This window comes from Nicotiana sylvestris, chromosome 7 (assembly GCF_000393655.2).
Source record: "Nicotiana sylvestris chromosome 7, ASM39365v2, whole genome shotgun sequence".
NCBI classification, from domain to species: Eukaryota; Viridiplantae; Streptophyta; class Magnoliopsida; order Solanales; family Solanaceae; genus Nicotiana; species Nicotiana sylvestris.
The window spans coordinates 68,324,852-68,344,223 of NC_091063.1; the positions used below are offsets into that span (position 1 = coordinate 68,324,852).

The window sequence follows — 19,372 nt, forward strand, 5'->3', positions numbered from 1 at the left end:
GACCACCAATGCTGCAAATCTGGCCGAAAACCTAATTTTGGTGATGCACACACGCCATTGGTTAGACTAAGTCTCGCCGGAGTTCGGGTTGCCTTGTTCATTGTGCGCCGGAATGAAAACACGCACTCTCTACACAGGGCTAGGGAGCGAGAGGGAGAGAGAAGAACAAATCTTAATCATCAAACTGTCAAAATAACAACAAATTTAACAAACCCATTTTGCAACTAAGGAGAAGAAAAAATATATATATTTGAAGTTATCCAAAAATTGGGTATTAATTAAACTTGTTTGAGTACAAATTCGATGGATGGTGCAAATTGGGCGTCACATAAAAATTTTACCAATCTATGTGAACGGTAATTCTCTCAAAAAATAAAAAGGAAAGGAAAAACAAAAATAACGGCCAAATTAGCCAAAGAGGGTAAAACAGAGTGGTAAAATTCCCAAAAGGGGAAGAAGGAGCAAATCTACTGAGTAGCAGTGTTCAGTGAGCATGTAAAAAAACTTCTGCGGCACACCCTCCCAAAGTCCGTCTGAATCAATCACTAAATAAAGAGTACTTAAAAGCATATACCAGACGCGAATCGTAAAAAGGATCTTCGTCCGCATCTTAATTCGTCTCTGGAAAATTGCCGATCTTGGTACAACACACATATGGTTTGTGCAGATCGGTAATGGCGAACTTCTTAGCTCAGTTTCAAAGTATTAAAAATACTTGCGATCACGTCGTCATTGCCGGTAACAAATCTCACCTCTTACTTCAATTTCTCTACTCATTTTATACAAACCCTAGCTTCATTTGCGCTCTTCTCAATTACTTTTTTCATGTATTTAGTTTTTAGTAGTTTAATTTGAGTTATAGTTCCAATGTTTAGCGTTAACGCCGGCCACTGCCGCTTCAACTATATTAGCAACGTGATGGATCAATGTCTCCTAGTTTAGATCACTTAGAAATGTTACGAGGACTACTTCAGATATAGAGAGGCAATTTAAGACGAAAATGCAGAACTTGATTAAAACTATGCTATTTTTTCTTAAAAAGTAACGATTTCATTGTAATCTGTCGGAATCAATATGAAGTTAGCTAATAGCAGAACATAATGGATGCAAAGGATGCATATAGGTTATACCTTCTCAAAAAAAAAAAAAAAAAAAGAAGAAGAAGAAGAAGGAGGATGCATATAGGTGATATTGACTAGTTGGATTAAGGCTCAGTTGTTGTTGCACTTATTATTTCGTCCAGTATTTGTCAGCTGACTTGTATGTTATATAGAGATGAATGAAATTTTGGGACTATGTAGTTTTAAAGAACTCCTAGTTTACTTTAAACAAGTTATTTTGTATTGAAAGGAAAATGGCTAATTGGATTTAGAGAAATTATATAGCAGAACCAAAAGTTTGTGATTCAGTAGTAGTTGGTTGGTATATACATTATTTTACTTCGATATATGTTTGAATTACGTGGTACAACTGTGGCTCGTAAGTCTGTTGTGTGTCCAATATACTTGCCGCTTTACTGAAGTTATGCTCACCTTGAATATTGGAAAGGTAAAACATGCTTGTTTACTAGGGGGAAGCTTTTGTAGTTGGTGCATTTTCTTGGCTTCTATACTTCAGGCTCATGTGTGGGCATGCTACCTGGAGTGTAATCTTTAAATGCGCTACTACTATGTACTCTCTCCAAATTTAGTAAATGTACTTGTACAAGTAACCTCCCTCCTTTTCTTTTGAAGGGAAGACATACTACTACTAGTTTCCTGTTCCCATTTCTGGCTCTACTAATACTTCTAGTTTAAAAACCTTAATCTGGAGCTTTATGAGCTGCACAGTGCCGTCATCAGACATAAAAACACATAAACTGAGAGCTGTAGAATGATTAGTTCTTCTTGTAACTTTTTAATTTTGTACATTATCTTGTACGGGCCAGTAGCTCAACTCCATTTTCCAATAAATTACTCTGCAGTTGAAGATGTCAGTGATTTATGGCCCCTTGTAAAGAAGGGTTTTGAAGACCATTTGCCATTCAAGAAAGCTTTTCTGAATAACAAGACCCGTAATCCTGTGCTTGTGGATGAACTGCCAGCTGAATACATATTGACAACAGACTCAAGACTTCGTAGCCGATTTCCTCAAGAGCAATCCTTATTTTGGTTCCGAGAGCCGTATGCCACTGTGGTTCTTGTCTCTTGTGAGGTAGGAAGCATATTTAACTTCTTAAATTTGACTATTCTATCTTGGTTCATTATTCAATAGACATAAAGGCTTTGAATGAGTTTGTAAAAGCGTTTGAAGGAGGTAGTGATAGATTATAGCGCGAATGAACCATTAAATAAGGCACTGTAACGAAATAAAATTTTCTTTCATCTTTTTGTTCTAGCTCTAAGTAATTTATGGAGCATGTTTTTCCTTATTTGTCACAATGTCATAAGCTGATGGTTTACTCTTCAAAACTTTCAATGATTAGAGCAGAGGCGTATCTAGGATTTTAATAACAGGGTGCACCATTATGTTAATTAAAAAGGGCATGGGGAATTAGGAATTTGTTTATTTATAAGTTATAGAAAGAATTAATTAAAAAGAACTATAGGGACCGAACTCCCTAACTTGAGGGACAAAAGGGGCACTTAGTCACTAGTGCACTAGAGTAGTCACTTGAGCATGGATGGCCACAAATATATTTAGGTACATAACCTGAAAAATTAGTACTGGTTATACATAGCCTAGGGAGGGGAGCATGGGTGCATGTACCCCACCCCCTCCACATACATCCGCCCTTGGATTAGAGGGCAATGACCTGGCCGTGTTGAGGTAGCCCAAGTATATGGACCATTCACATAAACGTGCATGTCGCAAGAAGTTAGTGGTGGTTCAGGGTTACCGAGAAGGAAGAGGTAGGGGAGAACAGATTTAGACTTGTTAGCTTTTAAATTCAGCTCCTGTCTTGGGAGGACTATGCTAATATAGTGCTGGTGGTTGAGTGGAGGAATATTGTGGTTAAAATATAAAAGAGAAGGTAAGTGGAGCCAGCGTTATTAGCTTATATTCCTGTTTGGATAGGACTAAGGCACTAAGCTCATAATGATTGGTGGCTGAAATGGAGAAATCCTTTTTTTGTATAAGGTAATAAAAGTTTTTTGACAAATTTTGGGCGTAAAACCTACATACAAGAGGTACACCAAAAAAAGTGAAGTCCTACATAAAAATATAATTCTCTACGAATTACACCCAATCTTCTTTTTGAAGAGGAACTTCATGGGTGCACCAAAAAGAAATAAGAGATAAAGACTACTTTTCAATTGTATAAAATTCATTTCTATCTCTTCAAAAGCTCTCTTATTTTTCTCTCCAAAGAACCCGCTTAAGTGCCAAAGGAGCCACATTTCTAGCCCTATATCTGCTCTTCTTTCTACCACGGTTCCAGTTGAGCATGACATCTTTCACGGTTTCTGGCATCACACACGAGATATGGAGGAATCTTATGCCAAGTAGTGTCTGTTTAGAGAAAAAATGGTGGTCGGGCAAAGCGAGTGAGAATTTTTTGAAGGTGGGTAATACTAGAATAGGGCAGTGCCGGCTCAAGGGCCAAGCGACTGAAGCGGATGCTTTAGGCCCCCAAATCTTTTAGGCCCCTAATTATTAAAAGTAGGTCTTATGTGTTAATTTTTTTTTTTCAAAAAATATTTAATAATTCAATGAAAAATTTAAAATCTAAAGAATTGTTTGTTATGTAATTGAAAGTGACTATATATACATTTTTGGTAATGTACATATATAATCCAAATTATTTTTATTCTCTTTTTCATTCTCATAAAAATACCTTGTATTTTAGGTTCTCTATTCTTTTCCCTTTTAAGCTATCTATTCTCATAAAAACAAGTGTTGAAGGGCATTGAATTAATCAAATTGCATGTTTTCTTCATTCTTTCTCGAGTTGTTAGGCATTGCAGCAAGCAAACCGACAATGAAAGTTTGTTTTAATATTAAGTTACAACTTCTAGAGTCAATTTTATTATATTGTTCTAACTTGTTATTCTCTTTTCTTTCTTTTTTTAATTTGAAATTTGTTATTATCTTTTTATATTTTACTTTGTAGGTTTATATTGCTTTTTATACGATTAATTATAAATATATCAACTAGAAAGTATGAATCATGTAATTACTCAAAATTCATAAAAAGGAAAAAAATGAAACTTTAATGCAACATCATAACGGAGCTCTTGATAAATTTTTAATCGACAATAAAAAATAAATTAAAAAATAATAAGATTGCTCTTTAGAATATGAACAAGTCACTAAGTTGATTGGAAGTGCATACGTGAAAGGAAATAATAAAAAATATAAGAACTTTGCATCTAAAAATACTACAAAATATAAACTTTGTATAATGTACGAAACTTTTGTAATAAAATATTAAGGCCTCTAATTAAAGTTTGGCTTTAGGCCACCTAGTAACTTGAGCCGCCACTGGAATAGGGCAAGTTATATGCCTAGTTTATAAGATTGAGACATGTAGCTGGTTATACGCATGATTGATTCAGCGAAATGGCCCACTCAAACTCATTTTCTTGGATTTTCACGTTAGAAGTTGGTTTTCCCTAGTGGCGGACTGCATGATCTTTTATTTAAGAAAACTGCTTATAAATTAGCATTCATCCTTCTTAGAAGGAATTGAATTGGACAAGAAGTTCTAGTTATGCATAAAAAAATCATTGCCCTCTTATTGAGGGATAAAATTGGCAGTTGAGGAAAACCCTGAAGTTCTTTCACCTTTGAGTTTCTAAGTTGTGATGGTCCTTTAAGTTTGTTTTTTTTTTTTTTTTTAATCTGTCAAGTTGTTTAGTTTTTTTGACAGCCTCTTCTAGCTTAAACTGCTTACCTAACATCCGGCGTTTACTCTACTTCTGCTTCTTTTGTTGTGAAGATAGTTTCTTGTTTGTATATAGTAAAGATTGACAGCTTCTTTTTTCCCTTGCTAGGATCTTGATGAGTTTAAGACTATTCTCAAGCCACGCCTAAAGTTAATAGTTCAAAATGATGAACGGGAGTGGTTCATCATCTTCGTATCTAAAGCGCCATCTCACAATGATCAGGCTACCAAGATGGCGAAAAAAGTATATGCAAAACTTGAAGTTGATTTTAGCTCCAAGAAGAGAGAAAGGTGCCTCTGCTGCTAATTATATGAGTACTGATTTTGCAATTAATAAGTGTGCTGATTCATTGCCACTCATGCATCTCAAATTGTTTTACAAAGGAGTCTGTTGGGTTGTTATTCAATGTCCCGACTTCTCTTTCTTTCCAGAAGAAATCGACTGAATGGGAAACTTTAAAGAATATTTTATTGAGCATTAGAGCAATTTTTTATCAGTAAAGATTTATATTAATAATAAAAACCAGCAAAATTGACCATTACAGCAACTTGCAAGAGGTACAGGGATCCTACACCTGATCTCCATCTTAATTCTTACTTCTTCCAGTCAATAGAAACCATTAGTGCATCTTCTTTCTGGATATCATCACCAAGGACGGTTACTTTGTGGTACTAAAAAGAAGGCTAATTAGAATAGTTATCATTCTTCCGCTCATGTATTTTGGTATTATGCTACCATTTCATTTGACAAGTTGTCATACTGCTAACTTTCACTGCATGTGGTCTATATTATCTGCCTCGAGTTAAATTAGTATTTTCTTCAGATCTCTATGATACTCATCCAGTTAAAGCATTGAGTTAAATGACATATTAAAATTATGTGAAATCAGAAAGACGTAGACCGAAGTTTACCCAACTATTATTTTGTTTCTTTTTGAATAATTTTTTAACAGCCAAAATATATTCTCTCTCAAACCTATTTGGATATGTTGTATAGATGTTGCAAACTAGATTTTCATGGACCTGATACAAATTTCTGGGATGACTTGGAAGCTAAGATAATGGAATGCATCAGAAATACACTTGATAGACGCGTTCAGTTTTATGAAGAGGAAATACGGAAGCTCAGTGAACAGCGCTTCATGCCTGTGTGGAACTTCTGTAACTTCTTCATTTTGAAGGTAATAATGTTGAGAAATATACCTTCCCTCCTTAACGAAATGGTTAAAATAGTTCTTCATCATTAGTAGGATTGTCATATGCTAGTACCTGGTTTTACAAATATAGAGAAGTTTCATCTTTTAGCAATCTATACATGATTTCAAAGATGGCCTGTTTGGAAGGCATTTTAGTGCGATACATCTTCTGTTGCTGATTATAACAGTTAGTAATGAGTTAGTTTTATGCTTTATAACAGGTAGCAGGTTAGGTCTGGATAATCTAAGTTTAGTAGGTTAGCTTTTGATAGTCTAAGTGAATATATTATGCTTATGTGGAGTTGCCTCAAACTATTGCATTGTTTGCTCAGCATTAGATTTGTGTCAGGAGGATCCATGTTCTAGAATTTCTAGTAACAATTTTCTCTCATTTAACAGGAAAGCCTGGCTTTTATGTTTGAGATTGCTCATCTCCATGAAGATGCATTACGTGAATATGATGAACTAGAACTCTGCTACTTGGAAACAGGTGCTTAATGGTTGACTCTTAATCTTCAAGATGGATCAATGCTAATTGTTTAAATTCACTGCTGAAACATAGTCGTCCTTCTCGTTTGATTTAAACCTCTTTACTTAGCCATCTTTACAAGTCTACCTCCTTTTTTATTGTGCTATCGGATTTTAAAGGAAGCAGCATTTCTATTTCAATTTCTCTCTTTTTTTTAATCAGGTAAGAGCATTTCTATTTCAACTAACTTTCTTCCTCTATTAGTTATTTTTGTTGTTGTTCAAAATTGAGTAGATTGAGGAATTCTTGACTGACAATTTCAATTACTTGTCCAAGACAAAAGGATGGGCCGTGTGAAAATATATTTGTGCATCATAAACATATCTTTCTACTGTCAATTCCCCCGAAAGTCTGAAACTCTTTTGGACTTTGTTAGCTCCTTGACTTTAGACTAGGCCTTTAGTAATAGAGATAACTTTGTCTTTTTTCTTTTCCTTGCTCTGTAAATTTTGCATCTTCTTGATGCCTTTTTATTGAAATCAATTACCTTGTCAAAAAGCATAGTCTACTTGTTTCCATGTGTAGCTTTAAAACATCTCAATGTTATCTAGAAGAACGAGGTCCTTTTGGCACAGTTTACAAGGATTGCTGGCAAGTTTTACTTTCTTCCATTTGATGCTTGTTTGTTAGTTGACATTGTTCTATTCTGTAGCCCAGGAGTGTCTAGTGATTGGTGTAATTGAATAGCTTTTGTGCTTAATTGCTAATTTTGTTCCTACTATTTAGTAGGTGACCTTAGTTCTCAATAAAATACAACTTTATCAACAGAGAAGCATATCTCCACCATGTGCATAGTCCGTATGGTGTCTGTCTGTCAATCAAAGTTTGAAATAGATTGCCTCGATCAAGAGATTCTTTTTCCTTAAGAAATGTCGTAATTGAGAAATCCTCAAATATCTCTGTTAACCCTGAAAGGATCTCTAATTTCTCTACGGAGTTTGTCAAACCTATGTATATGTGAATTTGCATTATGTCCTACGATCTCAGTGCTCTTCATAAGTTATAGAACCAAAGATGCTTGCAGACAATCCTTACTTTATTACGATTGGTTCCAGTCCAGTAGTTCTTTTGACAGAAGATACTTTTATAGTTCCTGATTCTGATTTTTACTAGTACTTCGTAACAATGAAGATTGGCGTGAAAGAAGAAATGCTAAATCAATTTAATTTGATGACATAAGATCATCAGTGTCCTTTCTTTCTCATCCCTGAGGTCTGTACAATGAGAAACCACTGTGATAGTCTACTGATTTCTGTTATGCTTTGAAGTGTAGTATTTAGGCTAACTTGATTTGCTCTAATAGTCTGATGGTTTCTGGTTATGAAGATTGCTAAAGCTGATAACTGACCCGATCTTCATCTCACATATTGAATAGTGAATATGACTGGGAAACAGAGGGACTTTGGAGGAATGGACAGCGAAGATGATCAGGCGGCATTGCTCAACCCAGGAAAAAAAGCACTTAACCAGATTGTTCAGGATGATTCTTTTAGGGAATTTGACTTCAGGCAGTATCTATTTGCCTGCCAATCAAAGGTGAGTATGGAAAGACCTATGATTAAAATAGGCTAGTTTCTGCACAAGGTAAATCTCTTTAATTATTCAGTCGGAGGAAAGATACATACTGCATTCTCTTGCTTTCATCGTCCTTCTCTCTGTTGTGACATGCCAAAAATGTTGCCCCAACAAAAGATGAAAGGAACTCAAGTGCAATTTCTAGTAATGCTCCAATATGTAAATTTTTGGAACTGACATAGTTGCTCCGAGACTTGCAACCCTAGCAAGTGAAATCAATTTGCTCATTCCTAATCCATCACGTGCATTTTGAAAGAGGATTATAGAAATTAGAAGAGGAAGTTCAGCTGATTAACCTGCTAGGGAATTTTATGACTTCAATTTTGGGCGGATTCGTATCTGTTACTAGATCTTTTGATACTTCTTCAGTCTTCCTTGTACTTCTCCACGGTCCCGCAACATGATAAAGCTGTCAATGGATCAGCAAAGCAACAATATTGTATTAGCCATATGATGCCCTCATGTATGAGCACTCTTACAATGATGAGGATCCCTCATGGCTTTAACTGGATGAGTACAACAGCTTTTCCCCCAAATTTCTGGAAATTAGTGTTTTCTTGAGTCTCTGTGTATGTTATTGCTATAGCTGAAGACATTCAGATTTTTTGTGGTTGAAAAAGATAATGGAAATTCTATGTGAACCATACTTTCTCATTTTGTAGTACGGGTTGTTTCCAACTGTAGTAGCTGCCTCGTTCTACTTTCATGTTTAGCATAATTCCATGATCCTGATAAGTGATAATACTCTAGCAAATTCTTGTAGCTCGAAAAAATATAAAACTTATCAGATATCTACTGAGGGAGGATAAGTTCTAAATATGTTCCTCATTTTTCATCTGCACCTTTATGAAGAGCATTTAGTGGCTAAATAATTCTCACCGGTGCTCAACTTTGAGGAAATGTCTTTGTTAGTTTTAGGAAGCGATTAGCATTTAAAGGTATGAATTCTTCTCCAGTTTAATTGTTTGGTTGGGTTTCGCGTGTCACATTTATTACTTATTCTTTGCAGCTATTGAAATACCTTTTTGGCTACTGTTCTGCCGTTTATATGTTCAGAACACTAATTGGAATAGAAAGATACTGCAATATGAAAGATTGTATCATGCTCCTAAGTTCAACCCCCTGGAACCCAATAAATGATTAAAGCAAAAAAGAAGTAAGAAGATAGAAAGAGCTGACATCACTTTTCTTAGCGCCTGTATTATCTTAAGCATCTGTCTGATGATGTTTAATCACGACTTATTTTTCCATTAATACCTGCAGCTTCTCTTTAAGCTGAGTCGACCATTTGAAGTAGCATCGAGGGGGCATTCATTTATTATTAGCTTCTCAAAGGCGTTAGCCCTTCATGAGGTAATGAGACATTCTCTTCTACCTGCTTCATCATTTCTATTACCTGAGAGGATTGAATTCTTTTTTTTAAAAAACTTCAAATCCTCTTTTTATTTTTCATTTCGATCCTTTTGCGTTAAAAGACAACTTAATTACCAGTGTTAGAATGAAATGGGTCTGAATAGCGTGGAACATATATAAATGATTCATTTAGCTCCATCTATATTGGGATTGAGGTGTAGCTGATTAATTGATATTTCATATGCGCTTCTCTTTGTTCCAGAGTATATTACCCTTCTGCATGCGCGAGGTATGGGTTATAACCGGTTCCTTGGCTTTAATCACCGCAACTGCTTCTGAATATAAAGATGAACAACTGGCGGCTGACATTGAGAAAGAGTTTTACCGTGTTCAGGGGGACCTTTATTCTTTATGCCGTACTAAGGTAAACTAAGCTATGCCTCAGAGGTATCATCTTTTGTGGTCAAATGTATCTACTGAAGACTAACCTTAATCCTGACCATCCTATGCAAAATTATTGTCTGATGATTTTTGAAATGCTCGTCACGTGTATGCAGCTTGGGCTGCCATTTTGCTCAAATTTTCAAATAATTTTGATTCTTGACTCAGTTGCTGTTCCTTTAGCTTACATATAACAGATTACTATCTGCCTTCCACTGAAAGCTTGTAATGGTTGTGGCAGTTCATGCGGCTGGCATATTTAATTGGTTATGGATTACATATTGAAAGAAGTCCTGTGAACAGGTAATCATGCTGTTTGCTCTAGACAACACCTTTTTTGTATTGGCACAGTTTTTTGAACCAACCATCCTAAAGGAGGATAATCCTAGTCATACAATAAAGGCTGATTAATTTAATGAAAAACTTATGTCATTATCTGGAATTTTTGGATCCGTTGGTAAAGATGTAATAGGGTGCTCTTTGTAGGTGCTGTCTGCTCTGTTTTGTACTCTTGATACACTTTTCATTAATAATACTTTACCTTATCATCTTTTTTAATGATAGTTTACGTATATTTGCATTCTTTTGAGCAGTGCTTCACTTAGCATGCTGCCTTGGCCTAAGCCAGCAGTTTGGCCTTCTCTTCCACCCGATGCTTCATCTGAGGTTCTTGTGAAAGAAAAGGTGCGTTTTTACTCACGGTATCATGGAATAGAAGTCAAAAAGCATGCCCATTTGAAAGCATACCATTCTTTTGGTGTGTGGAGAATGCATGAGGAGAACTGGTTTTCTTCTATAGCTATTGCCTAGCTGAAAATTTTATAATAATGATATGCAGGAAAAGGTGTCTGGTTTGTAAAGTTAAAATCCTCCTTTCTCATCAACTGTCAGACGTTGAAAGAAGGACTCATCCTGTAGGGTAAAAGATAAGCTTAGGAATGAATATGTTGCATATAGGCAACCTACTGACATATACGAACTAAAAAATAAGCAACTAAAAAAGCTAGAGGTTTGACGAATCATTGTAGTACACAAATAGCTAATAATACTTGAGTTGTAAGTAGATGAGATAAAATTTATAGCTAATATTACTTGAGTTGTAAGTAGATGAGATAAAATTTTCATGTTCTGACCTTCAATCTAAGTTCATGGTGCCATTGGCAGGGTGAACACTTTTATAATAGACTAACTGACATGAATATTTGAGTTTTCTCTTGGGTACCTGCATTCCCCTGTTAATCATATTGTTCCTTGGCCCATTTCAAAATTTCAAAGGTCTGCTTAGCCAGCAATAATGGGTCAAATATCACTTTTTGATCATTTGCATTTATGTTTTCAGTTGAGATGCCTTCTGATACCCTTGGCCACTATTTCTTTGCAGATGATATTTCAAGAAAGTCCGCGGGTTAAGCATTTTGGTATTCAGAGGAAGCCTTTGCCTCTAGAACCATCCGTACTTTTGCGGGAAGCAAATCGCAGAAGAGCTTCTCTTTCTGCTGGGAATGTGTTTGAAATGTTTGATGGACATCCAAATGCAATTGATGGGTAATGGAGATTGATTAAGATGAATTCTTTATTTGTACTTTTTGTTCAAGTGCATTTGTATACTTAACAAGGTAAATGTTGGTGGGTGATAGGCTGTTTTGAGATTATCAGTTCCCATGATTTGAAAACTTTAGAAGTTTGATACTTTTGCTATATTTGCTTAGGAAGCAACAAGCTTATGGCACCACTTTGACTTCTTGACTCTTAATGCATTTCTGCTTTTACTCATCACCGTTGTGCAGTTGAAAATTGCTCTCTTTTAAAAAACAGCAACATATTGAACAATCAGTAAGGTGAATAAACACTGCTATCAACCACACACGTGCTATTTTGAGGGAATCAGTAAGTACTAATGGAGGATATTCAACTTAAGTAGACTATTTTAGCTGATTTCAGGGTGTAATTATTATATGGATGCATGGACAAAGATTATGGTTTACGTCAGTGTAAGTATGTTTGATTAGTCCAAGAATTATTTCGTGAGAACATCATTAACAGAAAGCAGGGCACATAAAAAGGGATGACTGGCCTATATCGTTTTCATGAATTTCTTTTCTGGTCTTTTAACTAAGGATGTTTTCGTGAGGCTGTATCGTAAAAAACTGAAAATTAAATTAGAACATTGGTGTTAGTTTCTCCCAGAGGCTTCAAATTTTCATACTCCATTAAAAAGAATGAATTTATTTCCCTTTTAGTCCGTTTAAAAAAGAATGACCCCTTTCTAAATTTGGAAACAATGTAACTTCAAACTTTTCATTTTACCCTTAATGAGATGATCTATCTCCACATAAATATCTATGGATTGTTTGACCACAAGTTTCAAAAGTCTTCTATTCTTTCTTAAACTCTGTGCCCAGTCAACTAGGTTTTCTTTTTGAAATGGAGGGAGTATGTTTTATTTTGAACCTCGAAGGCTGAGCTCTAACCTTGTCGTCATCTGCTGACAGCTCAGGTTCAATGTCCTCACCAGCAAAAGCACAGTTGATATCAATGTCTAGAACTAACTCTTCGCCTGGAAACTTTGAGAGCTCAATTGGCCGGCCTTTGAGGCTTTCAGAAATTTGTGTTGCTGCTGAGCATGGTTTGCGGAGTACAATTTCTGACACAGAACTGTGGAAATCATTGTCTTCTGTCCAGGAATTTGAGGTACCTATCTTCTCTAAGGACTATATATGTACCTGTGAATAGGAATGGTACTTTGAAATAGAGTTATGTATACTACTTGTTAGCAGGCATGATACTTCAAGTTTGAGTTCTGCATAAATCTTTTTTGATTGCCGTGAATTGGAGACCTTGACATTCGTTATTCAGCAGCAAATTGATTTTGCGTCTTTATGTAGAATCATGTTTTTTTAATCTTCCTCATTCCTTAATGCAATTCTAATAATTTTTATTCTTAGGAAAAATACCTGGAGCTGTCAAAAGGTGCTGCCAACAATTATCATCGTTCATGGTGGAAGAGGCATGGAGTTGTACTTGATGGTGAAATTGCAGCTGTCTTCCATAAGAACGGAAATTATGATCTTGCTGCAAAATTGTATGAAAAGGTTTGTGCTCTTTATTCTGGTGAAGGATGGCAAAATCTTTTGGCTGAGGTCCTTCCCAATTTAGCTGAGTGCCAAAAGGAACTTGGTGATCAAGCCGGCTATCTATCTTCATGTGTGAGATTGCTCTCATTGGATAAAGGATTGTTCTCCAGCAAGGAACGTCAAGCATTTCAGTCTGAAGTTGTTCGTCTTGCTCATAGTGAGATGGAGCACACTGTGCCTCTAGATGTGTCCTCACTGATAACATTTTCTGGCAATCCTGGACCACCGCTGCAGCTTTGTGATGGCGATCCTGGTACCCTCTCTGTCACTGTATGGAGTGGATTTCCTGATGACATTACTCTTGAATCACTTAGTCTCACTCTCACAGCCACAACTAATACCGATGAGGGTGTTAAGGTAATCTGTTTGACTCACTGTTGCTTTTTCTCTAGTAGTTTTTAGAAAGTGAGTATTCTAGTGTAATAAGTCTGAATTTTTATCCTCAGGCAATAAAAAGATCCGGTGCTACGATATTAAAGCCGGGAAGGAATATAATCATGGTCAATTTACCTCCGCAAAGACCTGGTTCTTATGTTTTGGGGGTTCTTACAGGGAAAATCGGCCTACTCAGTTTTAGATCTCACAGCTTTTCAAAGGGTGCTCCTGCAGATAGTGATGATTTTATGAGTTATGAGAAGCCAACAAGGCCAATCTTAAAGGTAATTTATCTGTCATATATATGGGAGAGAAAAAAATGAATTGTGAAGGCTGTGATGTGTATTCCAAAAGGATAGAGAATCATCCTTCGCTTCTATCCTCAAATATTCTTAGTGATTCTTTTGTATGCAAATGATCTACTATTATACATAATGATCATCTGAAAGGCATTCAATATTTCTTTAACTTTTTTGAAAGGTGTTCAAGCCGAGGTCTCTGGTCGATCTTACTGCTGCTATTTCATCTGCTTTATTGATGAATGAACCTCAGTGGGTTGGAATAATTGTGAAGCCAATTAATTACTCTCTTAAGGGTGCAATTCTGCACATAGACACTGGTCCTGGGTTGACTATTGAAAATTCGCTTAAGATTGAAATTGAGAGTCACATGAATGGGCACCCAGATGAGTCAGATCATTCTGAAGGTTCTAAAGATGACAGATCTCCAGCTGCTCCAGAAGTAAAGCAAATGTCTCTTCACGATGGAATTATTGAGCTGCCTGATTGGGCAAGCAACATAACTTCTGTTTTGTGGATCCCTGTACGTGCTACCAGTGAGGGACTTCCTAAAGGCGCTCCTGCAGGTGATGATTAATAACCTAGTGGTGGTTCAAACAGCATAATCATGGCTCCTTAAATCTGTTTTTTTCCACTGTCTAAACACCTGCTTTACCTATCAGGTGCAGTTGTTCCCCAGAGACAGAACCTAGTGGAGGGATTAAGAACAATAGCTTTGAAACTTGAATTTGGGGTGTCGCGGAACCAAATATTTGAAAGGTTAGCTTCACTTTTTCATTTCATATGTGTATTCTTGTTAGTGAAACTAATCTGGAATCTATCTCTTTGCAGGACAATTGCAGTGCACTTCACTGACCCCTTTTCTGTAAGTACACGAGTTACGGACAAAAGCACTGATGGTAAACTGCTTTTGCAGGTAATCTTTTATGTCTCCTTTGTTTCGCGGTTTTTTGGGGGGGGGGGAGGGAGGGGGGTTGGAGGTGTTTCAGTTTCAGGCTAGAGTAGTCATTTGTGTTTCAGTTTCAGGCTAGAGTAGTCATTTGTGTTTCAGTTTCAGGCTAGAGTAGTCATTCTTTCTGTCGAATGGTGGTTCTTTATAATTATTTTGGACGGCTGAATTATGTAATAGAAATAGAGAAGAAGAATAAATGGGCTTCAAGAGAAGAAAAGACGTAGAGGATGCAAGAACCCCTCTGAGTTTGCATCCTTTGTGTTAGGAGGAATATTTCCAGTTTTATAGTCAGTTTTCCCTTGGGTTACACTACCTGGAAATGCAGGCGCTTGTCTCTGTTGTCTGGAGTTGTGTTTTACGGAATTGTCATTGCAGATTCAGGAAATTGCATGACCTGCATGAATGCCAACTTACTCATGGTTGTTATTGTTTCATGCTTTTGTCTAGGTGATACTGCAATCACAAGTACAAGCTACATTGACCATCTACGACTCTTGGCTTGATCTTCAAGAAGGCTTTGCTCACACTGGAAATGGTGATAAAAGGCCAATCTCTGGCTTCTTCCCCCTAGTGATCTCTCCCAAATCTAGAGCTGGAATTCTCTTCAGTATATGCCTGGGGACTACACCAGTAGAAGGCACGCCCTGTTATTTTCTCACTTATTCACAGTCATTATTGTTTGTCCTTTATGTACTGAGCCTGATACTAAAGCACCTAATCATGGCATATCATCCACTAAGCACCTAATCATGGCATATCATCCACTACAGTTTCTGCAATACTGGGGAAATCTTGGACGGCACTTATCCCTGATCTGATTAGCTATAGACCAAAAGCAGAAAAGAAGATAAAATATCTACTGGAGTCTACTAGGGATTATTCCTTTATGGACAGTTGATAGGGGATTATTTTGAATTGTGTGAAGGAGGAAAGTGCTTGCAAGTTTTTTTCCCAATTTTTGAAACACATATGAACCATTTTAAGAAGCATCTAATGATCTTTTATTATCTTAATTTTCACTCTTCACTTTGTCTTTTTTTTGGTTTGTTTAGAAGGAGCTGAGATCGTGTGTCCTGAGAGCATTTTAAATATTAGATTTGGTATTTTGGGAAATAGAGCTGCTGGAGCGCATGACCTCAATGCTGAGGAACCTATAAGACCTGATGGATCGACTCAGAGTCTGATTTTCAAGAGCTCTCTTCTTTTACAGAGACCCGTGCTTGACCCTTGCTTTGCAGTCGGTTTTCTGCCTCTTTCTTCAACTGGTCTTCAGGTTGGACAGCTTGTTAGCATGAGATGGAGAGTTGAAAGGTTAAAGAGTCTGGAGAAATGTGCAGCTTCTGAAAACAATGTAAGTGTTTCACCTGATAGTCTGCTATCCTCTTTGGGGAGTGGCAATTTCAATGTTAATCCTGCCTGTGCATACAAATTGCTCAACCTTTCAGTAATGTTAAGCTGTTTTACTGTTGTAATCAATCATTTGGGTGATTTACTGGATAACTCTGTTGTGTTTTCCTGACATCTACTTTGAATTTACGAGAAAGCTTATTCTTTTCTACCAAAATTTTGAAATAAAAGAAAGTGATGTAAAATTCAAAATGGAGCCCTGGCTGCTGATGCACATGTATATCTTTTTAATCTAGTTAGTCTTGTAAATTTCTTGCATCTTGTAAAAATTAACTCGTAATTCTGTAAATATCATAATGGACACATTCAAGATGACAAATGCATGTTTTTTTATATGCTCATGCAAGGATGATGTCCTATACGAGGTCCACGCAAATTCAGATCACTGGATGATTGCTGGGAGGAAAAGGGGACATGTCTGTCTGTCCACAAAACAAGGTTTCTTCAAGATGTTAATTTGTTTCTTATGGTTTTTGACTTTCAACTTGTATTTCAAGTGCTTCTGTACATTTATATGTACTCTGCTGTACTCATGCTTGTTTTGTACTCCGACAGGATCGAGAATAACTATTGCAGTATTATGCTTGCCACTGGTTGCTGGATATGTTCGTCCTCCTCAGTTGGGCTTGCCAAATGTTGACAAGGCAAATATTTGTTGCAATCCTCCTAGTCCACATTTGGTGTGCGTCTTCCCTCCAGCTTTGAGTTCTTCTTTCTGCATACCGGCCTGAAGATTTTGGTCATCATTCTGACCTTTACAATTGGATTGATCGTCGGCGTCCTTTCTCGTTTAAAAAGGCATGAGCATCAAGTGGACGATTTAACTTGAAAACGTCAAATCTGCCAGTGTTTGTACAATATGTATTCTTTTTCCAAGTTGCAACAATAGAGAATGTGAGCTTTTGCACGTTAAAGGTGTAGGTAGACTCACTGCTGTATCATATACTCATGTACAGAGAACATTTTTGCTTGTACAATAGAGGAGATTCTGAGATGATTTCCTTGTACACGGAACAGTTGTAAGGAGATAGATGAAATTAATAGGTAAGGAGATTGGTTTTCTACAATACAATGTGCATGCTCTGACCAACTGCTCTTGTTCTTATGAAAATGTTCGATGTGATAAAGTAATATGCGCTGTATGCCTTGCTCTTTTGGTTCCTGTCGGAAATGGGCGTTGACCAGACATTGTTGGAGATTGTATGGATTATAAACATTGGATTTAAGTTATATGCATTAACAGTGATAAATGTTATTTAACCAGTTATAAAGATTATCAACCAATGCTAGGAGTCTTAAATGGAGTTACCTGCAATTACTGGATTACCTTTTGATCTGACCATTAGTGCACATAACTCAGACTCAAAACATATATCATTTATTAAGGCGATCCAGTTAAATGTTATTAGCAGTGATATCATTTCTCCATGGGTAATGCTACTTGCATGTATGCGACAGTGCGAGGCTTTGTATGGGGTGTATGTGAATTAATGTACTGCAATCTTGTATATTGAGTAATCAATACAATCATATTGCTCATTTCTTATTTCCGGCGATTCACTTAGCTGCCGTTTTCAAGGTGTTCTGTCATCGAACTTTTTGGTAGAGCTATACCATCTCAGTCTTGTCATGTGTGTATGCTCCTCTCTTTCCTTTATTTTGATACTTTTCGCTTATGGAAGATAAATTAAAGTTATTAAACTAATTTCACGACTATATTATTCGATATTAATTTTAAGTTTAAGTTTCAAAAATCAGAAGCAATGCGAGAAGGTGATGGAATAGACTTTGAGGTCCTAGCCTAGGTAAGCTAGTTTCAATATGAAGAAGCAATAAGTGAAACTGACACTTATGGAGGGGGTAGATTGCGAACATCTCAGTAATACTATCATTGTTAGTGTTTATAGAATGAAGTTTAAACATATGAGATAACGAACTAAAAAATACTTTTAGGAATCATTATTAACCGGAGTGTATTTTCTGATCGTTTCTCCCGAATCTGAACTTTACTTCCATTAGCGTTCTAATATTACTTTATAATTGACGTCTAATTGGTTTTCTATAGGTACGAGTTCATAAGAAACTACGAGAGTTGACTATTACACTGAAGCATATATGCTCAAGAATTACTTATGAGTAGTTGAAGCATATTTTCAACTGAGTGCCACGGATTGTCAAATATCATAAACGAGCTATCCTGTTTTACTTTTGATATAAGCAATAAAGAATAACCTATACCAGAAAGGCGGAATGAAGTATCAGGAAACAGAGGATAACGGAATGAGGCTTCAAAAAAGAAAAAAAAAAGAAGGAAACTGGAAAGGGTCCCACCTAGATTTGAACTCGGGTTACTGGATTCAGAGTCCAACGACCTGACCACTAGACCATGTTGATCGAGTCGTTTCCCAGGTATATTATTACCCATTATTAAGTTTCATCCCAAAAGAAAATATCTTAAATCAATGATATCGTAATAGTTGATTATTTTCTTCTTGAAGGAAACAAGGGAAATATAAAAAGGAGGGAAGTTTATGAATTCAACATTAGCCTTGGATTAGGGCCTAACCCAAATATTCGGGTAATTTGTAATGTAACACAAATTCAGGAGAAGGAATATTAGTAGTTGTTTGGTCTCCATCAACTCCTCGTGGCCTCTAACACTCTAATTTGATGAACCTATATTGATAGTTGAAACGTCGTGGGAATTATCTTTCTCAATAATATATGATGTGTGTTAATTACCTTTTTGATATGGGATTCCAGAAAAGTTCACGCTTCTATTGCGTTACTAATCAATCACAATAAGCATATAAGGATGAAAAAGGTTGTATTGGAGTTATGCCTACTCAATTGCAAGATTAGAGTGTTTAAGCTTTTGGATTTAAAATATGGCATTTGAATCCCTCCTATTTTTTTCCCTTCCTTTTGTTGTATTTGTTTTAATGAATCCTAAATCAGCACTTGGAATAGGGCCTCATTATGGACCAAAACATCCTTGGAATGGACGATACAAAATCAGGAGAGAAGAAATATTGCCAGTTTTTTTTTAGGTCTTTATCAACACAATACAGTGGCCTTCTAATATTCCAAGTTATATTAGCCATAGCTGTTTATATATGATAGCTGAAACATCATTAATTTGACAAGCACAAAAATTGTGTCCTGCTCTGAAACACCTCTATCAGGGAAGAGCTAAACTTCTAGCTATGGATCGGCAGAACCAAATAAATTTTATATATAAATG

At 36.3% G+C, this 19,372-nt stretch overlaps 1 protein-coding gene across 2 annotated transcripts; it reads left to right on the forward strand.

The window, feature by feature from the left end:
• Window positions 1–447: 447 nt before the first annotated feature.
• LOC104220750 (trafficking protein particle complex II-specific subunit 130 homolog) lies at window positions 448–17,195 on the forward strand. 2 transcript variants are annotated; one of them, XM_009771681.2, is made up of 21 exons: window positions 452–738; window positions 1,964–2,193; window positions 4,977–5,158; window positions 5,865–6,048; window positions 6,463–6,553; window positions 7,968–8,128; window positions 9,431–9,520; window positions 9,783–9,944; window positions 10,203–10,264; window positions 10,555–10,645; window positions 11,343–11,506; window positions 12,454–12,652; window positions 12,907–13,452; window positions 13,542–13,754; window positions 13,951–14,335; window positions 14,432–14,528; window positions 14,601–14,685; window positions 15,169–15,358; window positions 15,774–16,072; window positions 16,476–16,566; window positions 16,684–17,195. In XM_009771681.2, exons 1-21 carry the CDS (start codon window positions 675–677, stop codon window positions 16,857–16,859), a joined length of 3,762 nt encoding a protein of 1,253 aa, XP_009769983.1. In that variant the 5' UTR covers window positions 452–674; the 3' UTR covers window positions 16,860–17,195. The 2 variants fall into 2 exon arrangements, with proteins under 2 accessions (XP_009769984.1, XP_009769983.1); XM_009771682.2 differs by lacking the exons at window positions 15,774–16,072; window positions 16,476–16,566; window positions 16,684–17,195 and adding an exon at window positions 15,492–15,765 and having other exon boundaries at window positions 448–738.
• Window positions 17,196–19,372: the final 2,177 nt, after the last annotated feature.

Coding starts and splice junctions, on each gene's coding strand:
- LOC104220750 (XM_009771681.2), top strand. CDS start 675: ATGGCGAACTTCTTAGCTCAGTTTCAAAGTATTAAAAATACTTGCGAT. Junction 739..1,963: donor CGATCACGTCGTCATTGCCG/GTAACAAATCTC, acceptor ATTACTCTGCAG/TTGAAGATGTCAGTGATTTA. Junction 10,646..11,342: donor AGGTTCTTGTGAAAGAAAAG/GTGCGTTTTTAC, acceptor ATTTCTTTGCAG/ATGATATTTCAAGAAAGTCC.